An 18,783-nucleotide genomic window follows, 5' to 3' on the forward strand; every position below is an offset into this window, starting at 1 on the left:
TTTGTAAAATATTGACATCTAGTGTTTGGGACTGGTATGGCATTCTATTTTTAAAATATTGACATCTAGTGTTTGGGACTGGTATGGCGTTCTATTTGTAAAATATTGACATCTAGTGTTTGGGACTGGTATGGCGTTCTATTTGTAAAATATTGACATCTAGTGTTTGGGACTGGTATGGCATTCTATTTGTAAAATATTGACATCTAGTGTTTGGGACTGGTATGGCATTCTATTTGTAAAATATTGCCATCTAGTGTTTATGACTGGTATGACATTCTATTTGTAAATATTGCCATCTAGTGTTTGTGACTGGTATGACATTCTATTTGTAAAATATTGCCATCTTGTGGTTTTTAATTAGTATGACATCCTGGTTTTTAATTGCTATTACATTCTGTTTTGTGAAATATTGACATCTAGCGGTTTTAACTGGTATTACATTATGATTCGATTTTCAGATAGATAATCTTTTAAACTTATTTTAATTAATTAATTTATATTTAATTATCATTATTTTATTATAATTAATTTTTTATTTTATTTTTTTTTTAAATCATTTTTTTAAATCTTTTTTTTTAAATCTTTTTTTTTTTTTTTTTTTTTTTTTTTAATCCGTGTGTGTGTGTGTGTGTGTGTGTGTGTGTGTGTGTGTGTGTGTGTGTGTGTGTGTGTGTGTGTGTGTGTGTGTGTGTGTGTGTGTGTGTGTGTGTGTGTCTGTGTGTGTCTGTCTGTGTCTGTGTGTGTGTGTGTGTGTGTGTGTGTGTGTGTATGTCGGAGGGTTGGTCAAATTTGGTAAAAGAAACAACCGTTTTAGATTCTAGCGGCAGTTTCCCTCTCGAGGCTGAAGGGTAGAGATCTCGGTTACATTATATTACATGCTACAGGCCTATGTGTTTTATTATTCACAGTTGATGTGTATAAAATCAGCTTCTCAATTTGTCTTTCATGCATAAACAGGTCTTATATTTTCCAGGCACGAATACCCCGAACGTCGAATCGGCCGCTTTGCAAGCCATTAATGATGCATGTGAGCACTTTTTATAATATTTTATAAATTTAAATGAAATATTTTAATTCAATTATTTTAACATAATTTTTAATTTACAGTATTAGATGTCGTAGATCTTACGCATGATGATGATAATGATGCTGAGAGCTCAGGAGCGAGCGACGAACCTTTGAGAAAGGTCAGAAAGACCGACGGTTCCGGCTCGTTCGATACCCCGCCAACCGTTCCGCTTGCCGCATCACCACCCAGTCCTATCACCCCGCCTGCCGGTCCTCCGACCATCCTGCCTAACACCCCACCATCCACCCCGCCTACCATTACCGCTGATACCCAACCTATCAACCAGTCAGCCGGTCCATCTACCAGCTGGACATGTGGCTATCGGCCCAGTCCTGACACGACTGTGTTTTATGGTAAGACTAACTATGTTATTGGAAGTTAAAAAATTCTAATTGAAACAGATCCTTAAGATTTTGTTATTTTTCTACACACCAGGAAATCATGATGATGTGGCGGATTGGAATAGTCAACAGCTGGAATCGTGGTCCTGTGGTTCTTGGGCGAGTGACATTGAGGTTGAGGTATCGGTCATAAACACTAATCAAACTATTGATGAAAACAACGGCGTTCGCCAATCGACGGAAGAAGACCAAGGAGACATCGAGGATGAACAAGTAGTACCGGAGATTCGGTCGGTTGATGATGATGATCGTCCTACTCCTCTCATGTATGCGCTTATTGATTCAGTAGAATCATTGAGACACCAGCTTCGCGATACACACACCGATACACAAAGCCGTTTAGAGTCACTACATGCCGAGCTTCGCGATACACATATCGAAACACTTGGTAGAATAGAGACGCTGCAAGTTCAGCTTTGTGATGCGCAGATCGAAACACATAGTAGATTATCCTCATTGAACCGGGATCTTCGCAACTCTCAGCAGGAGATACATAGTAGAATCGATGCGCAAGATCGATTTATTCAAAATTTGTCCGACGAGATGTTTCGTCGTGTCAATAGAAACGCGCACATGTTCGGTGAATTCCATCGTGAACTGACACTTTTGATTCATCATCTTCTTCTCATTCTTGTTGAACAGTCGGATGAGTAAAATAGATTTGTTCCATCATATCATGTATTTCATATTTGCTTTTTAATACTGTGATTTTGTACTATTACATGATTGTTTTTATATACTTTTTTACAGATTTTCTGATTGCTTTTTTACTCTGATTTTGTACTACTACATTTATGCTTTTATATTTCATGTTTTGGTCTGAAATCTAAAATGGAGGGTGTTAAAAGCTTTGACGCAGACGACGCAGAACTGGCACCGGCCGAAATCGAAATGCTAAGTATGCTTCCGAATTCTTTAGAAGAATATTTGGTTAATTTAGAATCATCGCAATCCATCGCTAATATTGATCTTTTTGAATTAGCTGTAAATCCGAATATGAATATGTTCGATTCTGTTGTACAATTCGGCGGTGTTTTAAACAATCAACCAGCACCACCAGAGGTCCCTGACGGTGACGATACTTCACAACCATCGACATCAGGTAATGTCAATCCTAATACACAGCAGCGATTAAGCCGTACGGACATCGATAGATTGATTCGCGACGGTGGGGATGTTAACGGATATCATGTTTTACCACGATCTCGTTTCAATAGCGTAACGCTGAGAAGGAGTTTGAATCTGAGAGAGATTAACTCCACAGATTTGGCCTCTTATCATACTTACTTACATGACATATTCTCAGGGATTGTTAATTTTGCTAGAGAATTCGACCAGACTGCCCCCGTAATCAATATTACAATGACAGCTCCCAGTCTCCAAGAACCCGTCAACGCAGTTTTAACTCGCGGTAATAATTACGACGTAGATTCAGTTTTTGATCAAATTGAAAAAGTTTTACAGAGTAACAATCGGGTGTTATCTGACGAATCCGTTGAATTTGAAGCATCTGTGGCTCTGCACAGCCATGGAGGCGTGCGTCGTAAACTCACAGACCTGGCTGTTGATGAGGTGATTAAAAGAAAAAAGACAAGCTTATTCTGCCCCGCAAATATTTCGAATAATTTGTGTTTCTCCATCTGTCTCGCCCGTTTTCTTAACCCGCAATTACCCGAGAGCGAGTTAGAAAAACAGGCTACCGTTATCCAAAACAACGTGGGGTTCTCAATCCAAGATCAAATCGGCCTTGGAGACATATCATCGTTTGAACGAGCGCTAGACATTAAAATTGTTGTATTTCACAGATCTAATGCTATGATCGTAGAAACGTTCAAAAATTCTGATGAACCCCATCCAAAAACAGTTTTCCTATACCTCCACAAAAGCCACTTTTACCTGATACTGAACTTAACGGGTTTTCTGGGTTCACCATACGTGTGTGCATTCTGCTATAAAAGTTACACCAACCGTAGAGACCACCGATGTAAGCATGTTTGTAACATCTGTTTCGATCCAGATTGTTACACGTTCCCCGCAAGAAGCATACATTGCCCCGATTGTTTGCGTTACTGTAAATCGGCCTATTGCTTCGAAATGCATAAAAAAAACTCTGCTCCCGGTAAGGAACACCTCGCCTGCGACATTATAAAATTTTGCAAACTATGTAACAGGCGTTATGATGTTAAACCAGGCGATAAGAAAACCAAACACACATGCGCCCCCGACAGATGTGTGCATTGTCGAGAACGCCTAACGGGTGATGGTGAACACCAATGCTTCATACAACCCCTAGCACCTAAGGAAACGTGCGAGAAATATATCTTCTACGATTTCGAAACGCGTTACGAAAACGGTAGGCACGAGGCCAATTTTGTTTGCGCCATCACATTCAAAGGTGAGAAATTTACCGCTCACGGCACCGACTGCATCGCTAAGCTAATCAATCGCTTCAGACAACCCCGATATAATGGTTACTGCTTCATTGCTCATTATTCATCTCGATTTGACTCCTTTTTAATTCTTCAGTATTTCTGCAAAGCCGGGATTGCGTTTGACGTCATAATGCAAGGCTGTAAATTAATTTTCATGTACGATGAAGCGTATGCTCAGCGATATATCGATAGCTACTCGTTTTTTCCAATGGCTCTTGCCAAAATGCCCGCGGCGTTAGACTTAACGACGATTGAAAAAGGCTACTTCCCCCACCTTTTTAACCGGGCGGGGAATGAGAATTATTTCGGTCCATACCCCGACAAAAAATTCTACAATTACGATAACATGTCGGTCAAAGAAAGACAAAAGTTTTGCGAATGGTACCGTACGGTTGAGGGTAAGTTCTTTGACTTCAAGAAAGAACTGCACGAGTATGGTGTTAACGACGTCGTCTTATTACGCGAAGGATGCATGAAATACAGGGAGTCTTTCATTCATTGTACCCAACTCGACCCTTTTTCGTTCACTACGATCGCCGGCTGTTCGATGGGGGTCTTCAAAACGCATTATCTCAACAGAAACACGCTAGCCCTAACGCATAACAAAGCGTACGTCCATCAGAATAAGTCATACTCGAGCGGTTCGATCGAATGGCTCGAGTACATAAAAAAGACACGAAACGTAGACGTTCACCACGCTGTCAACCACGGCGAAGTATCGATCGGTAAGTACTTTTTAGATGGTTATTACCAACACGACGGGGTTCAACATGGTCTAGAGTACGGGGGGTGCTTTTTCCATGGACATTGCTGTCGCTTTACACCTCATCAGACACACCCCTTGTCCGGAGTACCCTACGGGGTTCTCAGGAACGAGTTTGACGATAAGATCGAAATTCTGCGGAACGCGTACGGTTTGCAAATCGAAGTTATTTGGGAATGCCAATGGAACGATATGAAAAAAACCGACCCCTCCGTGATTGAATTTATGATCGATTATTCGGCGCCAGAGAGATTGAACCCGCGAGACGCTCTCTACGGTGGGAGAACGAACGCCTATAAGCTCTATCACAAGACGAGTCCCGATGAGAAAATTAGGTATCTGGACTTCACCAGTCTGTACCCGTATTGTCAGGCGAGGAAAAGCTACCCGATTGAACACCCCCAAATCATTTTCAAAGATTTTGAACCGATTGAAAATTATTACGGGCTTATCAAAGCGACCGTATACCCACCCCGCAAATTACTTCACCCGGTTCTCCCTTACAGATGCCAGGGAAAACTTATGTTCCCTCTCTGTGCGAAGTGTGCTCACGATCAAAACCAGACCACGAGCTGTACCCACACAGATAAGGAAAGAGCGCTCTCGGGGTGTTGGGTCAGTATCGAGCTTTTAAAAGCCATTGAGAAGGGCTATGTGATAGCCAAGATAGACGAGGTTTGGCATTTTCCACAACAGTCAGACGAGTTGTTCGCAGAATACGTAAAAACTTTCTTGCGTTTGAAACAGCAAGCGTCGGGGTACCCGACGAATGTTGTTACGGATGCTGAGAAAGAGACATACATTCGTGACTATTTTGAAAAAGAGGGTATTCAACTCGACCCTGAAAAGATCAAGTACAACGCCGCCCAGAGGGCAATCACAAAATTAATTCTGAATAGTCTGTGGGGGCGCTTCTCTTTAAGACAGAACTTGCCCCAAACGACTCTGGTGAGCGACCCCGAAGATTTCACCAGAATCGTTTTTGGTAATACCGACACGTTGACGTATTTCTCATTCATCTCAGAAGACGTAGCTCTCGTTCAGCATAAACCCTCCAAAGAGGATGTTTGCAAAGCACGCGACGTGAATGTTTTTATAGGCGCCTTTACTACCGCACACGCCCGACTCGAATTGTACGAATTGATGGACCGACTCGGCGATCGGTTGTTATACTCTGACACAGACAGCGTCATATTTGTGTCTAGGGATGGGGACTGGGAGCCTCCGCTCGGGGATTATTTGGGGGATCTGACGAGCGAATTAGACGATAATGACCATATAACAGTCTTTTGCTCGAGCGGACCCAAATCGTATGGTTTTGAAACGGCTAAAGGTATATCGTGCATGAAAGCTAAGGGGATAACCCTGAATGCTAAAAATTCTCAAGCTATCTGCCTCGAATCCCTGATTGGTCTGGTTGACAGTTATGTGACGTCGCACGATAGATCCAAATACATCCTGGCTCACACGGAAGACATTGTGAGGAATAAAAAGTCTCTCACACTGCACAACAAATCAGTCGTTAAAAGGTTTAAGGTGGTCTATAATAAACGTAGGCTTTTGGCTGATTTCACCACCCTTCCTTATGGCTACTGACCAGATGCTGCATAGAGCGGGTCAGGATGTTTCCGATTTTGATTTCAGACTTCAACATCCTTTCAGTTGTGTTGTTAGTGGACCTTCCAACTCTGGAAAGTCATATTTTGTAAAACTTTTGTTGGAAAAAGGTTTGAATATCATTTCCATGAAAATTGAAAACATTGTTTGGTTGTATGATTGTTGGCAGACTTTGTATGATGATTTACTTCAATTGTACGACATTAAATTTGTGCAAGGAATACCCCAGACTCTGAATGATGATGATTTACTGCCTGTCACCAAGACAAACCTGCTTGTGGTGGATGATTTAATGGAGCAAGCTAGCGGTAACCTGGAACTTCAACGTGTTTTCACCCAATATTGTCACCATCGCAATCTCAGCTCTATCTACATAGTACAAAATTTATTTGCCCAGGGTAAGTCCAGCCGAACCATAAGCTTAAACGCCAATTATATGTTTCTGTTTAAAAATCCACGAGACGTCAATCAAGTGGCGATGCTAGGACGTCAAATGTACCCAGGAAACACAAAATATTTTATGGAGTGTTATCACGACGCGGTCAATCAGGCATACGGTTATCTAATGATAGACTATAAAGCGAAAACTCCGGAGCACTACCGTCTCAGAACAGGATTGCTTTCCGACTGTCAAGTGGTTTATATTCCGAAAAAAAGAAGAACGGTATAAATCAATATGTCTGCCAGACTTTGTAAACATTTGCCTGTGTTAAAACTGTTACATAAAGCCAATCCTAAACAGCGACGTCTTATTTTACAATCGGCGTCCGACGAATTCATATTAGCGCTGTGCGAAGTGGCGCTTAACATCCTCTACGGTACCATCCCGGTCAATAAGCAACAGTATCGAACGCTGAAAAAGAGAAAGGCCGAAATCAAATTTGTAGCCGATAAAAAAATTGGCATAACGGCCAAGAAGCGAGTCTTTAACCAGAAGGGCGGATTCCTACTCCCGCTCCTAAGTGTCGCAGTCCCATTTATTACAAGTTTAATAGCGAATCGATAGGATGGAGTATGCAGAGAAGATGTATTTAGTTCCGCACCATCAACTGGATAAGATGAAGAGTGAAAACCCCCGCGAGAATATTCAACGGAGCGTAGAGAACGATTTGGATGACGCCATAAGAAATATTCTACGTCGCACAGACATGAATCCGTACGAAAAAGCCAAACTTTACACCAACACCCTTACCAGGTTTTTGAACATCGTTAAACAAGGCGATCGCGAGAGCAGCGTTTTAACGCTTTCGTTACCTAATACTGATTCCGGTCATAAAGATGAATCAGTGGGTGTTGCTGCTGGAGGTATCGTTGAAGACGGCCTAGCTGAGGGGGCGGAGGATATTATCGATGAAGTTCTGAAGAATGTACCTTCGAGAAGCGTGAAAAACAGCAGATACATATTAGACAAGATGTCTAAAGCTAAAGGTCTAAGTGCATGGAACGAATCGGGCGAGTTTGTGTTCAGGGGTAACGCCGTACGAGGGTCGCACATGGTCGATTTGTTAAAAAATGTTACGGCGCCTCAAAAGGTTAGGGATGATCGGAGACCTATAGGATGGCCCGAGTTTCTACGAGCGTTTGCTGAATTAAACATCCCATTTTCTACAGTGCCGAATCAACGGGTCAGACACGCAATTAACTCTCTAAAGCGTAAACCCGGCACCCCAAGCCCTCGCCGTGTTAGACCTTATAAAAAAACACAGAGATATTCGCCTTATGCAGTTCCAGAGTTCGAAGACTATGTGTTTAAATCACCGGCTCTCAAACGAAAGCGATGGTTGGAATTTTAACTAATCTTTCTATTTTGTGTATACATTAAATAAAAAGACGATAAACAAATATATAATGATTTTAAGCTTTTTATTTATAAGTCAAACAGGTCTGCACACAGTGAATGCAAGATAACATTTTATCATTACAAACATATGGTCTTAATCTCTTCACAAATAGGGACACCATTTTATCATTTTTAATAGAATCATCAGTGTATAATTTCATCACATGGTTATAGTCATAGCCTCTAGCTAAATGATAGAGAAAAAACACACAATGTTGTCCACAGGTATCCGATGAAAAATCCTGGACACGTCTATCGGAATGCAACACATCAACGTCGTTGGTTGTTAGAAAGTCATTGATGCTGATTGGAAAGCGGGGACTGTCTGGTGGATTGCCGAAGCTGTCAAAAAAACAAGACGATCCATCTTGGGGTAAATAAACGGCGACCCAATGCTCTCCCGGCAGCCGAGCAGGGTGTGTGTTTATGATGACCATCGACGGTAAGATCCTCAGCGTTTTTTTGGGTAGTTGATCGCATGGTAGAACCCCGAGAAAATGAGTCCTACACGTAATTTTATCCATGATAGCGGTGAGTTGTAGCGTATTCATCTCAGTAGTAATCGAGTAATACCTGTCTGCGGTTAGAAAGTTCCAAAATCGAGTCAAATACTGAGTAAACTAATAAATTAACGGTATTCGGCAACGGTTGCCTGAATCGTGCTTCGAGTCTGATATTCCCGGACTTGATGAGCGATATGTGCTGACCACAGTCTTCATCAGGCGTCAGGTTAAATGCGTAAAGTGTGTATCCGTTCAGGAAATCACTCCTGTCGATGGAGAGCGCCTGGTTTTTAAGATGTCTCCCCGTCGTCATCGCCAACTGATAAAATTCGCGTACTGCCAAACCATCTCCGAAATTAGGTTGTAGAGGTTTGGAGGGGAATTGTTGTCCGTCGACATAGACGGCTAGGAACTCCAGATCGTAATGTTTGAATGCAAATGGGTTTTTTTCGTAGGAACCGGTGAATGCGTCATTGTCGACCATAGCTATAACGATAGATTTTGGTAGGGTTCCTAAAAACAGATTTTCTTGATTTGAAACGCGTGTCCCCTCAGGTATGGAGAAATTTTTTAGAACCACCCTATCTATTGGGTACTTCGCTGTTGCCGAGAGTAATGCTTGGGCGTGTCCCAGTCTCACCGGCGGTGCCACGGTGACTTTCTTGACAAATAGGGATGCCGACTCTATTTTTATTTTGTAAGCTACATCATCGCACCTCATCAGACAGAATTCATCTTTTGCTCTAATTAGACGTATCTTGATGTCAACACCGTTTAACAAAAGTTTTTCTTGAAAGAATATGTCGCTATGTATAGGGGCCATCAGTTCAACCACCTTGCTTTCGGCAGTGTAGAGCGATCTCTTCGTCAGCCCCGCGTTACGCCCAACCGGATCGTTAGAATCCATATGACCAGCAGTGTCCTTGTAAAACAATCCTGCGGAGAAAATTGATTCCAACGAATCTTTACTGTAGTTGATCAGACTCTCTATGATGCACCGATAAGGATAGGTGCTCGAACTCTGAGATATTAGACGATCGCCTAGGGTCACATCGACTTGTGAAAATATAGTGGCTCCAGGATAATTTATTAACGCAACCCTTGCAGGATGCACGATGTCGGCACCATTAGGTCTTGTGATTTTCACCCGTAGGTAGAGCATCGTGTTATTTAGATCCACATAATCGTCACCATTGCCAGCGATAAAAAACTCTAACGGACCGCTGTCGGAAATTGCGGATAAAGGCGATATTTCTAGATAACCGTTTTTCTCAATAACGGTTTGTGTTAGCGGTAGGGTAAATAAGTCCAACTCGGACTTGATGCATTCTCCTGACATACGATGCAGTAGCGCCATGCTAGAATATGGTTTTTATGAATCTCTTGACGGATGATTTTCGACTAACAGACTTCTTACGCTTTCTGCGTATGACTGGTCGCTTCTTTGTTCCACTTGTTGTTTTCTTCTTCTTCTTCTTATTACCGCATTGACCACGCCTCCTCGCACCAGGCGGTTTATACATCCTCTTACGTCCCATGACCATCAATCCTGACCCGTCTTGAGCATTAGCATTATTGCCATGTGCTCGCGTCAATACGTTTGAGACGACATCGGATACTATATTTTTAGCAGCGGATTTTAGGTGGGGTTTCGCGATGCTAAATCCTCTTTTTAACAGGGGTATGGCCATCCTGAACAGACCTCTGAAAAGTCCTCCTAACCCAGCCCCATACATAACCCCTCCCCCGGCATAGCCTGGTAAACCCCCTCCGGCTTGATTTCTGTAATAGTCCACATAGTCCGCGGCATGGGAGTCTCTAGGGTTATAGTAATAACTCATTTTTAAAGAATAGAATGATTAGCTGGTTTAAAGTGTAGTTTCACGATGACTTTCCCGTAAGAAAACGATATTTCGCGGTTTTGGTCGTCCTTCAACTCTATGGTAATGCTGGTGATATGATCCTTGTTTATTGATGCGTAATGTGGGGAGTCGTATCTAGCAATGACGGTATCGTTGCTTTTACCAGATATATGTACACATCTCAAAAGCGGGACGTAAGAATCGCCTACCGATTGATATTGGATGATGTCGGTGTAAACGTACAATGTGTAGAACCCGGCGTTGATATCGGTTTGATGAGGAGCGTACGTAATGACGCTCGTAGTAAAATCACCTTCTTTATGATGGTTTGAATGTCCGAGAGCCTCGTCCGGTATCATACCTAAAATAGTAGCGAGTCTACCTTGAAAGCTAACTGAAATGTTGGGTCTCGCAACCAGAAACACTTTGTTTTTTAATTCATCGTGATTCAATACTGCCGAGGGTGCGAGAACTTGATTTATCAAACGGATGATCGCACGAATGTTGGCGTAGTACCCACCGCTTATTTGTAATCTCCTCGATACAGAAAACCCTGATAAGTCTTTTTTAAAAGGTCCAGCGTCTTCAGCCCCCGCGTTATTCGCCAGTCCTGGGGCAGTGTGTAGGACGAAATAACCATCTTCATCATTAAAGTTATACCAGCTTCTAGGATATTCGATTTCGGCTAGCCCGACCTCCCATTGTCCCTTCAATTCTATAGCTTTTGCTAACCTGGTTGTGTAGGCGGATATACGATTTTCGGGGTATACTCCCAAAGATGCATTGCACGGTAGCGTAACGTAGAAACCTTGATCATCCATGGCCCTTCTTCACCCGTATGATCTCATCCGTTAAACGCCGGCTTGTTTTAAGGTGTTTGTAAGTCCACCAGAGTTTTTTTATCTATATAACTATTGAATTTTGAAGGCCATCCTAACCATTTCACTAAAACAAGCGTAGATTTCCCTTGTTTTTTCTGACCTAAAATCTTTTCCACCTTAAAAGATTTGTTTTTACTGACGATTATTTTTTGTAGCTCTTTTTCATAAAAAACTCCCTCGATGACATCACCGTCATAATCTGTGAGTCTGTAGACTGGTGGTTTGCGCGGTATGCACGCGGCTATGGTGAAAAATTCTTCCGTGTAGTTCTGCTCATAACCTTTGGCGAACGGGCCTCTCACTTTAGAAATCCTGACGACGTCACCGACTTTGAAATTAAATGCGATTCTCTCGGTCTTCTTTATATCCCCGTACAAGTTTTGAAACACTTGACCCTCATTTGCTTTGTTGACGTCCACGGGTCTCATTTTGATACTTCGATGATAACTGACGTTGTACCCCTGGATAATGTCTTGTAAAACATCTATGTATCGTCGCGAATTTGTAGCCGTTAAAAACCGCCACATTCGACTTTTTAACGTTCTATTAAATCGTTCCACGACGCTGGCTTTCAAATCGGTAGCGGTAGCGAAATGATTAATATCATACTTTTTCATTACATCTTGAAAATGTTTGTTAAAAAATTCCTTTCCCTTATCCGTCTGCAATTTCTGCGGTACACGCCCCTCTTCGAGTATAGACTCGAATGCTCTAGCAACCTCTACGCCAGTCTTATTCTTCAATACGCGAACCGATGAAAATTTTGTAAATACATCGATACAAACCAGCAGATATTTATGATTATCATTATCCTTTGCATATGCGATCATGTCGACTAGATCGGCCTGGAACTGCGTATCGATCCCGTACACTACTACTCTATTTCGCTTGTATTTTATAGGGGCTGTTTTGTGTAAAGTGTAAGCATCCTCGCCAGACAGCCATTCTGAAACCTTTTTATCGCTTAGATGAACCCCGCTATCTTTTAAGATTGCGTCTTTTAATCGTTTTTTACCCCCTAAAGAACCAGGGTTGGAGGGTGTATAATAAGTCTTTTTCATGAGCTCCGTCATGCTGCCGTTTCAACCGCTGTAAAAGAATAACTCGTACATGTGGTTTGAATCAATCTTTTATTAAAAAAGTTACAGGATATACAATTTAACTAAATGGTATTAATATAATACAAGATAGTAGACATGGTTATAATAATAAATCCATCACAAAAAAAGTAAATTGAAAATAATAATAATGTTAGTACGACAAAATCTAAGTAAATTTAATATAATGAAGTTAGTACAAAATGGATATAATAATAAAATATAGAACAATTGGATATAACAACGTTACGTGATTAGTCTAAGTAAAATGGATATAATGAAATATAGAACAATTAGATATAACAACGTTACATGCACAATCTAAGTAGGATAATAATAATAACATCAATGATTGTCTAACCAGAAAAGGAAGTTTCGGCATGCCATCATGTTACGATCTAGGATGCGATTGACAAACATTATGATAATTCGATCACTGTCGTCCTCATCATTGTCTTTTCGTTTTAAATCCAATAGTCGGCATACATCTGATACATACGTACACATACAGAGCACGTCAGGGATTGCAAACTCATCAGAACATTCAATCATCATAGTCAGAGCATCGTTTATCAGTACACATGGGGGTTCAATACCATTGACACACATGTTTGCTAAATCAGACCATGATTTAGGTAAGCCTCTTAACATATTCATCTGTTTCCTGAGGTTTCTTACACGCTTGGTGTCAACATCATTATCATCATCATCATCACATTCATCATCTGATTCGCTATGGTGCCGGATTTTACGCAGCAATAAAATCAACTGTCTTCTGTAATGTCCTTTAAACATGTATTCCATGAAACTCTTTCGGCTAAATGCAGCAGCCATGCTGGTGGGGTTTTGATCACTCTCCATTCACAGTTGCGAGACCTTCCCAGAGATCGACGACGTCGTGGACTATTTCGTCGCAGGGTTTCTCCAGAAGTCCGACTCTGATTTCTTCAAGCTTAGCGCCGATGAATGGTTCGTCTTTTAATTCGTGCAGAATAGTCCCAACCGTTCCTTGAATCCGTTGTGGATGAGATTTTAACCCACAACGTTTTAGCACGATACCGATGATTGCGTAAAAATAGGGTCTAAACAGTTTGGTTGAAAGTTCATCAAAATGGGTGTCCAAGTAGTAGTTAGGAGGGTCAAACAGGCAGGAATGCTGCAACTGACTCGGGTGATCAATCTCGCAACCCTCACACTCGTCCTTCAGCTTCGTTCCGATGAGATGTTGGAGTAAAACCGCGGTCGCGGCTTTTATGATTTTGAACCCCAAGACATCGAAACATCCGTCTGTGACGTCGAAGGCATGATTAGCATGAGGGAGGGTCCGGTCGATTTTAGATATGTCGTAAGAAGCCTGATCTTTATGGAGCTTGAAAATTTTGAATGTCCCCATGTCCGAATCCTCGACTTTGTCGGGGTCGATTTTGATACCTGGACCGCGGTCGTTTTGCACGTTCAATGTTTCAGGGTTAATAATATTACCAGGACCCCAATCGTTTCCAATGCATGTGTCAAAGTCTATGCGACGTTTGATAGTTTTAGCCGATGACCAGTCTTTGTGGTGATCCAACGGATCACAGGCGTTGTCTTCGGGAGGGTCAAGAATGCTACCGAAAGAGATTCCGCAGCTGCACACATGTTCGGGTTCCGAAGCGCCGTCTTCACCCATGTTTTATAAATGACGCATGTAGGGTCTAGTTGCCTGAATTTATTGTCGTTGTAGTAAAGGGGGTGGAGACACGGATTTATAAAAAACAACGCTTGGCAGGGTTTCCCGGTCGAGGTTTACGATGGGCGTAGCGAATGGTGGGGGACGGGAGACAATCAAACCCGTCGTCGCGCGGGGTTCTCTCAGGGTGAAACAGCTGCAATTTCATTTTGTTGTACCCGTCATGAATATCACACCATTCGAACAATTTGTCGATGGTCGAAAAAAAACCATTCAGCTGATACAGATCACCCCACTTGAACAAAAATTGCATTTCATACAAGTCATGATGATCCTTAGGGACGACTGTTCGGATGTTGGTGAGCTTCGTCTTGTCTTTACAACTGAATATGTAAACAGAATCATTCGGCGGCTTGTTAGTATGGTCGCCCACCACACGGTACTGAATATTCGGGGTCTCCCCACCCCACTCCGCCACGTACAGAGGCTCTCGCCCTGTGTCATTCAGATCCGTCCAGATACATTTGTAAAATAGATCCCAGTCTTTTTCAGGAAATATCAGACACGGATCCTCACCTGTCTGAAACTCACGGACGTGGGGAGTGGTGTAGAGTATAACAACTCTCGTCGGTTTGTGAAATTTGTACCCGAATACAAGGCCACTAGGCATCACAAATTCGTGTTCAGTCCATTCGGAAACATCATGGAGAAAATTTGTCAAACGGACATGACCATAAGCTTTTCTCGGAGCCATAGTCAGAGTTGCTATCATGCTGTTGGTCAGCCCCGTCTCTGGGGGTTGTGGGGATGCTAAACCGTCCATGCTCGTATAGCTCATGTCTCTGTTGGTTGTAGAACACACTGACACCATTTATATATATATAGACCCGTCTGGAATGTCAACGCACAATGGTTATGTCAAAACATTTGATTGATCGGATAGATAGGTCAACTGCTCAGCCCTTATCATAGAGGCCGGATGGTCAAACTGCCAACTGATCAACCCTTATCAGTAGAGACCCGATGGTCAACCTGTCAAAACATTTGATTGATCGAATAGATAGGTCATCTGCTCAATCCTTATCTATACACACCGGACGCAGAACCTGTCAAAACACATGATCGATTGGAGGGGTGGGGGTCAATAGGTCAAACCACAACAATAGACACCGGAAGAGGCGGGACCGGAAAAGGTCAAAGGTCAAGGTCAACCGGAAGCCATCAATCATTTTGACACATGGTATAGGGTATTTACTACTAGCGTGTGGGCAGGCTCTCGCGGCAAGTGCACAGCACCAGAGAGTAATCTTGACGGCATACGCAATAAAATGGATAAGTAGCTACATCATCAAATTCAAAAATATTACACCATTTAAACATTATTCAAATACACACCGAGTTACTACTAGCCTGGGAAAACCCAGACCACTCTCAGTTGTAACTGAGTTAGGGTCTGGCAAAGGTCCATAGACAATTCATTTCCACAGGGGCGTCGGATAGATCTAAAACCAATCAGAGCGATGAATGACATGACGTATGCAGAGCGACGGAGAAACATCTCGAGACTCTCAGCAATTCTCTGTTTGTGTTAATGAAAATGACCATTTTAAATCGCTTGAAACAGACGCGATAGCTGATTCGAATGAGTGATGTTGTGATGGTCCACGGCGGCATCCATCTTTGTAATGTACAAAATCTGCGTCACCGTTTCTGCTCTGTCGTCATAGTGTAAAGCCCGCCCCAACGTTTCTGATTGGTGCCGCAATTTCGACGGATTGGATATGGGTTTCAATGGGCTCTTTGCCAGACCCACTTGCAGAGCAAATCTAAATTTGCCGGAAGTGGTCTGGGTTTTCCCAGGCTAAGTTACTACAACAATCTTTGTCAAATAATACACTTGTTTCTTCACAGTTTGAACGTTCTTGTTTCCATTTGTTTAATTTCAAGATCTGAGGTGAATTATCCAGTGTTGCTTTTACAGCTACAAAGCTGGAGCACTAAATGATATTCAAAGTCACATTACACGCTTTTAACATTAAATAAAGCACATAAACAGTACCTGAGATTATCATTGCCACACTTTGTGTTTGTTGTTCCAGCGCGACGTCGCAGAAAAATAGGAACCGTTTTTAAAATAGAATCGTCGCTGCGTCGCGGCTGGTTAGGACAAAAACTCAAATTAACATGGAAAATACGCCTTTTATCGCGTGTCGCGGCGTCGCGTGTAGTTAGGACATGGTGTAACACTCATCAGCCTAACAATCAATCTAACACTCTTTGAACTTAACACTGTTTTTTTGTTTAGCAAAATAGCAAATTTTGCCAAACGTACAAAGTACATAATGTAAAACACAACTTCACAAACATAACTAAGGTTATTCATCTAAAATAAATGGCATACATTTTATGGAATATTTAAATTACCTTTCGCTTGTGACGGAAGTTGCTCTCATCAATCATAACGAACTCCCTGGGTTGTCCTATCATTTGGCCCTTCCTTCTGGCGTACAACTTCATGGATTCTTTACAAATAGCTCGAACTTTTTTGGCCATGCTGCTGAGTGTACGTGAGCTTCCAGCAATGCCATCTTCAATCATGTCGATTTGTCTCAACTGAAGGCCTTGAGCAAACCTTTGTTAACAAAAGTGACAAAACTTTAGTGTTCATATTTCTGTTCAACTACTTTCAAAATTAGACTAAAACTTGAATTATTATGTTTTAAACATACCGATATATGAACTTCATCCAGGAGAATAAATTACACTTTGACTTGGCAAAAAGTAATCCATATCTCACTGACTTAAATCTTCTCTTATGTCTGTTTCGTGTACAGGACCTTTAAACATGTTATAAAAGATTCTAGTGAGTAAGACCCTGATGTGTCTTATTTGTTTAAATTTTCATAAAACCATAGCAGACATTTAAAATGGTCCAGCTATATCTATATAATAACATTATGAATTATTAAAAACATAATTTCAGCAAGCAAGTTCTGGTCATACAATTATTTTAAATTAATAATAATACTTACCAAACATAGTTGTCTGCTTTGTTGGGTTTATTAGTCAGCTTCATTGTATGTTGGCATAAATTGCACTTCATTTTTGCTTTAAGCAATTTTTTTTTCTGGAGCCATTTAATCAACTTCAATTTCTTCCTCTTTGTTTGACGTCCTTCAATCATTGACAGCAATTTTCGATTTAATGACAGAGCCATGTCACCTTATAAATACATAAACAATTATTTAAAATAGTATTTCAAATAATAATAATAATAATTAATACGTTAATATTTAGTATTCATGCAACAGATGGTTTAGACATAGGCCTACTCTACACACAAAACAAATACATTGACTGAAAACAATGTAAATATTATCATGATTAACTATAAGGTTTTATGCATTTTTGCATTTCTTGAATAAAGATGAAAATATATATTATAATTCTAATATATAGAATTATTTATTCAATAAAATAATTATAGAATAAATATATCAGAAAAACAATTATAGTGTTGTGCTATAAAACACATTTCATGTTTGTGCTGAAGAAAGAAAGCCTATGCATTTATGTAACATTTATAATTACAATTCTTAGTTTTACATAATTAAAAGCTGTAATTAAATCTTACATGATGTGTCACTGGATAGTTCGTAATGTTCGCCGTTGCATCTGTTAATTTGCGTGGGAGCAGAGCGGGCTTTTCATCAGGAAGTAGCGTTCCGGAAGTAAAAAATCCCGAGAGATTTTAAAACAAGACAAATGTATTATTCACTTTTTTAAATTGTTAAACGCTGATATGTTATTGTATAGAAGCCACCAGTCATTGTTATTTCAGCTTCGTTAAAAAAAGAAGCTTAATTTCTGCAGTTCATTTAAAGGAAAAACTACACTACCCACAATCCTTCAGCACGTTGCGCAAAAAAAAAAAAAAAAAAAAAGAGCGGCCAGCGGTTATCCAGCGGAGAGAGATTGATAAACAGGTGTTGAATGCCAAAGCAAGTTTGATGATGGAGAGTGGACTGACGGATGACAATTTAAACCATCAGACCAGAGGGAGACAGAAGAAAAAACTGCCTCGGGATGAACGCACAGAAAAATCCGGTAAATGATGCACGTTTATCAACTAACGTTAGCTAACTTTAGATGCTAAGTGCTATTACAAATGAAACCATCAAGAAAACGGTTGATCCTGGCTTGAATAGTATAAATAACTGAGAAAACGAAAAGATTTTTACTTACAATTTTTAACGTACTCGGTTACTAACGTAACCTCGGTTCTCTCTAGAGAGAGGAACGAGTACTGCGTTGTCGTAGCAACGCATTGGGGAAAATCCTTTTCCACGAGAATACTGAAGCAAAAAATTATCCTTAATTTTGTATCAATGTAAAACGCATTGCCACAGCATACAGACCTAGGCGAGACGGCTCGCGCGCCTATTGGCTGCTGTGCGGCAAATGCTTAAGCCAATGGAGCGAGCCCATGAGTGACGTCACACCCAATGAGGGCACTTCGCGCCCTCCTGCGTCACGTCCCGCCGAAACGGGCGTGGCTTAGGGCTATATATTTCGCTCACAGGCTTATGAACTCTGATTTTTAAAGCGAAAGCAACCAGAGCGCATACACGGCAAGAAACGCAGTA

At 41.2% G+C, this 18,783-nt stretch overlaps 1 protein-coding gene and 1 long non-coding RNA gene across 2 annotated transcripts; one reads left to right on the forward strand and one right to left on the reverse strand.

The window, feature by feature from the left end:
• Positions 1-1,300: 1,300 nt before the first annotated feature.
• Positions 1,301-6,264, forward strand: LOC306995620 (uncharacterized protein; the record flags this gene model as incomplete). Its single annotated transcript, XM_079607376.1, has 2 exons — positions 1,301-1,425; positions 1,508-6,264. The coding sequence occupies exon 2, from the start codon at positions 2,305-2,307 to the stop codon at positions 6,262-6,264; it is 3,960 nt and encodes a 1,319-aa protein (XP_079463502.1). The 5' UTR covers positions 1,301-1,425; positions 1,508-2,304.
• Positions 6,265-16,613: 10,349 nt separating this feature from the next.
• On the reverse strand, positions 16,614-18,032 carry LOC306996035. Its single transcript, XR_013796985.1, has 4 exons — positions 17,772-18,032; positions 17,170-17,359; positions 16,867-16,974; positions 16,614-16,769 (listed from the first exon to the last, which is right to left on the reverse strand). It is a non-coding gene; the product is annotated as an uncharacterized lncRNA (long non-coding RNA).
• Between the last annotated feature and the right edge of the window lie 751 nt (positions 18,033-18,783).

Source organism: Phoxinus phoxinus (assembly GCF_949152265.1).
Source record: "Phoxinus phoxinus genome assembly, chromosome: 3".
Taxonomy (NCBI): Eukaryota; Metazoa; Chordata; class Actinopteri; order Cypriniformes; family Leuciscidae; genus Phoxinus; species Phoxinus phoxinus.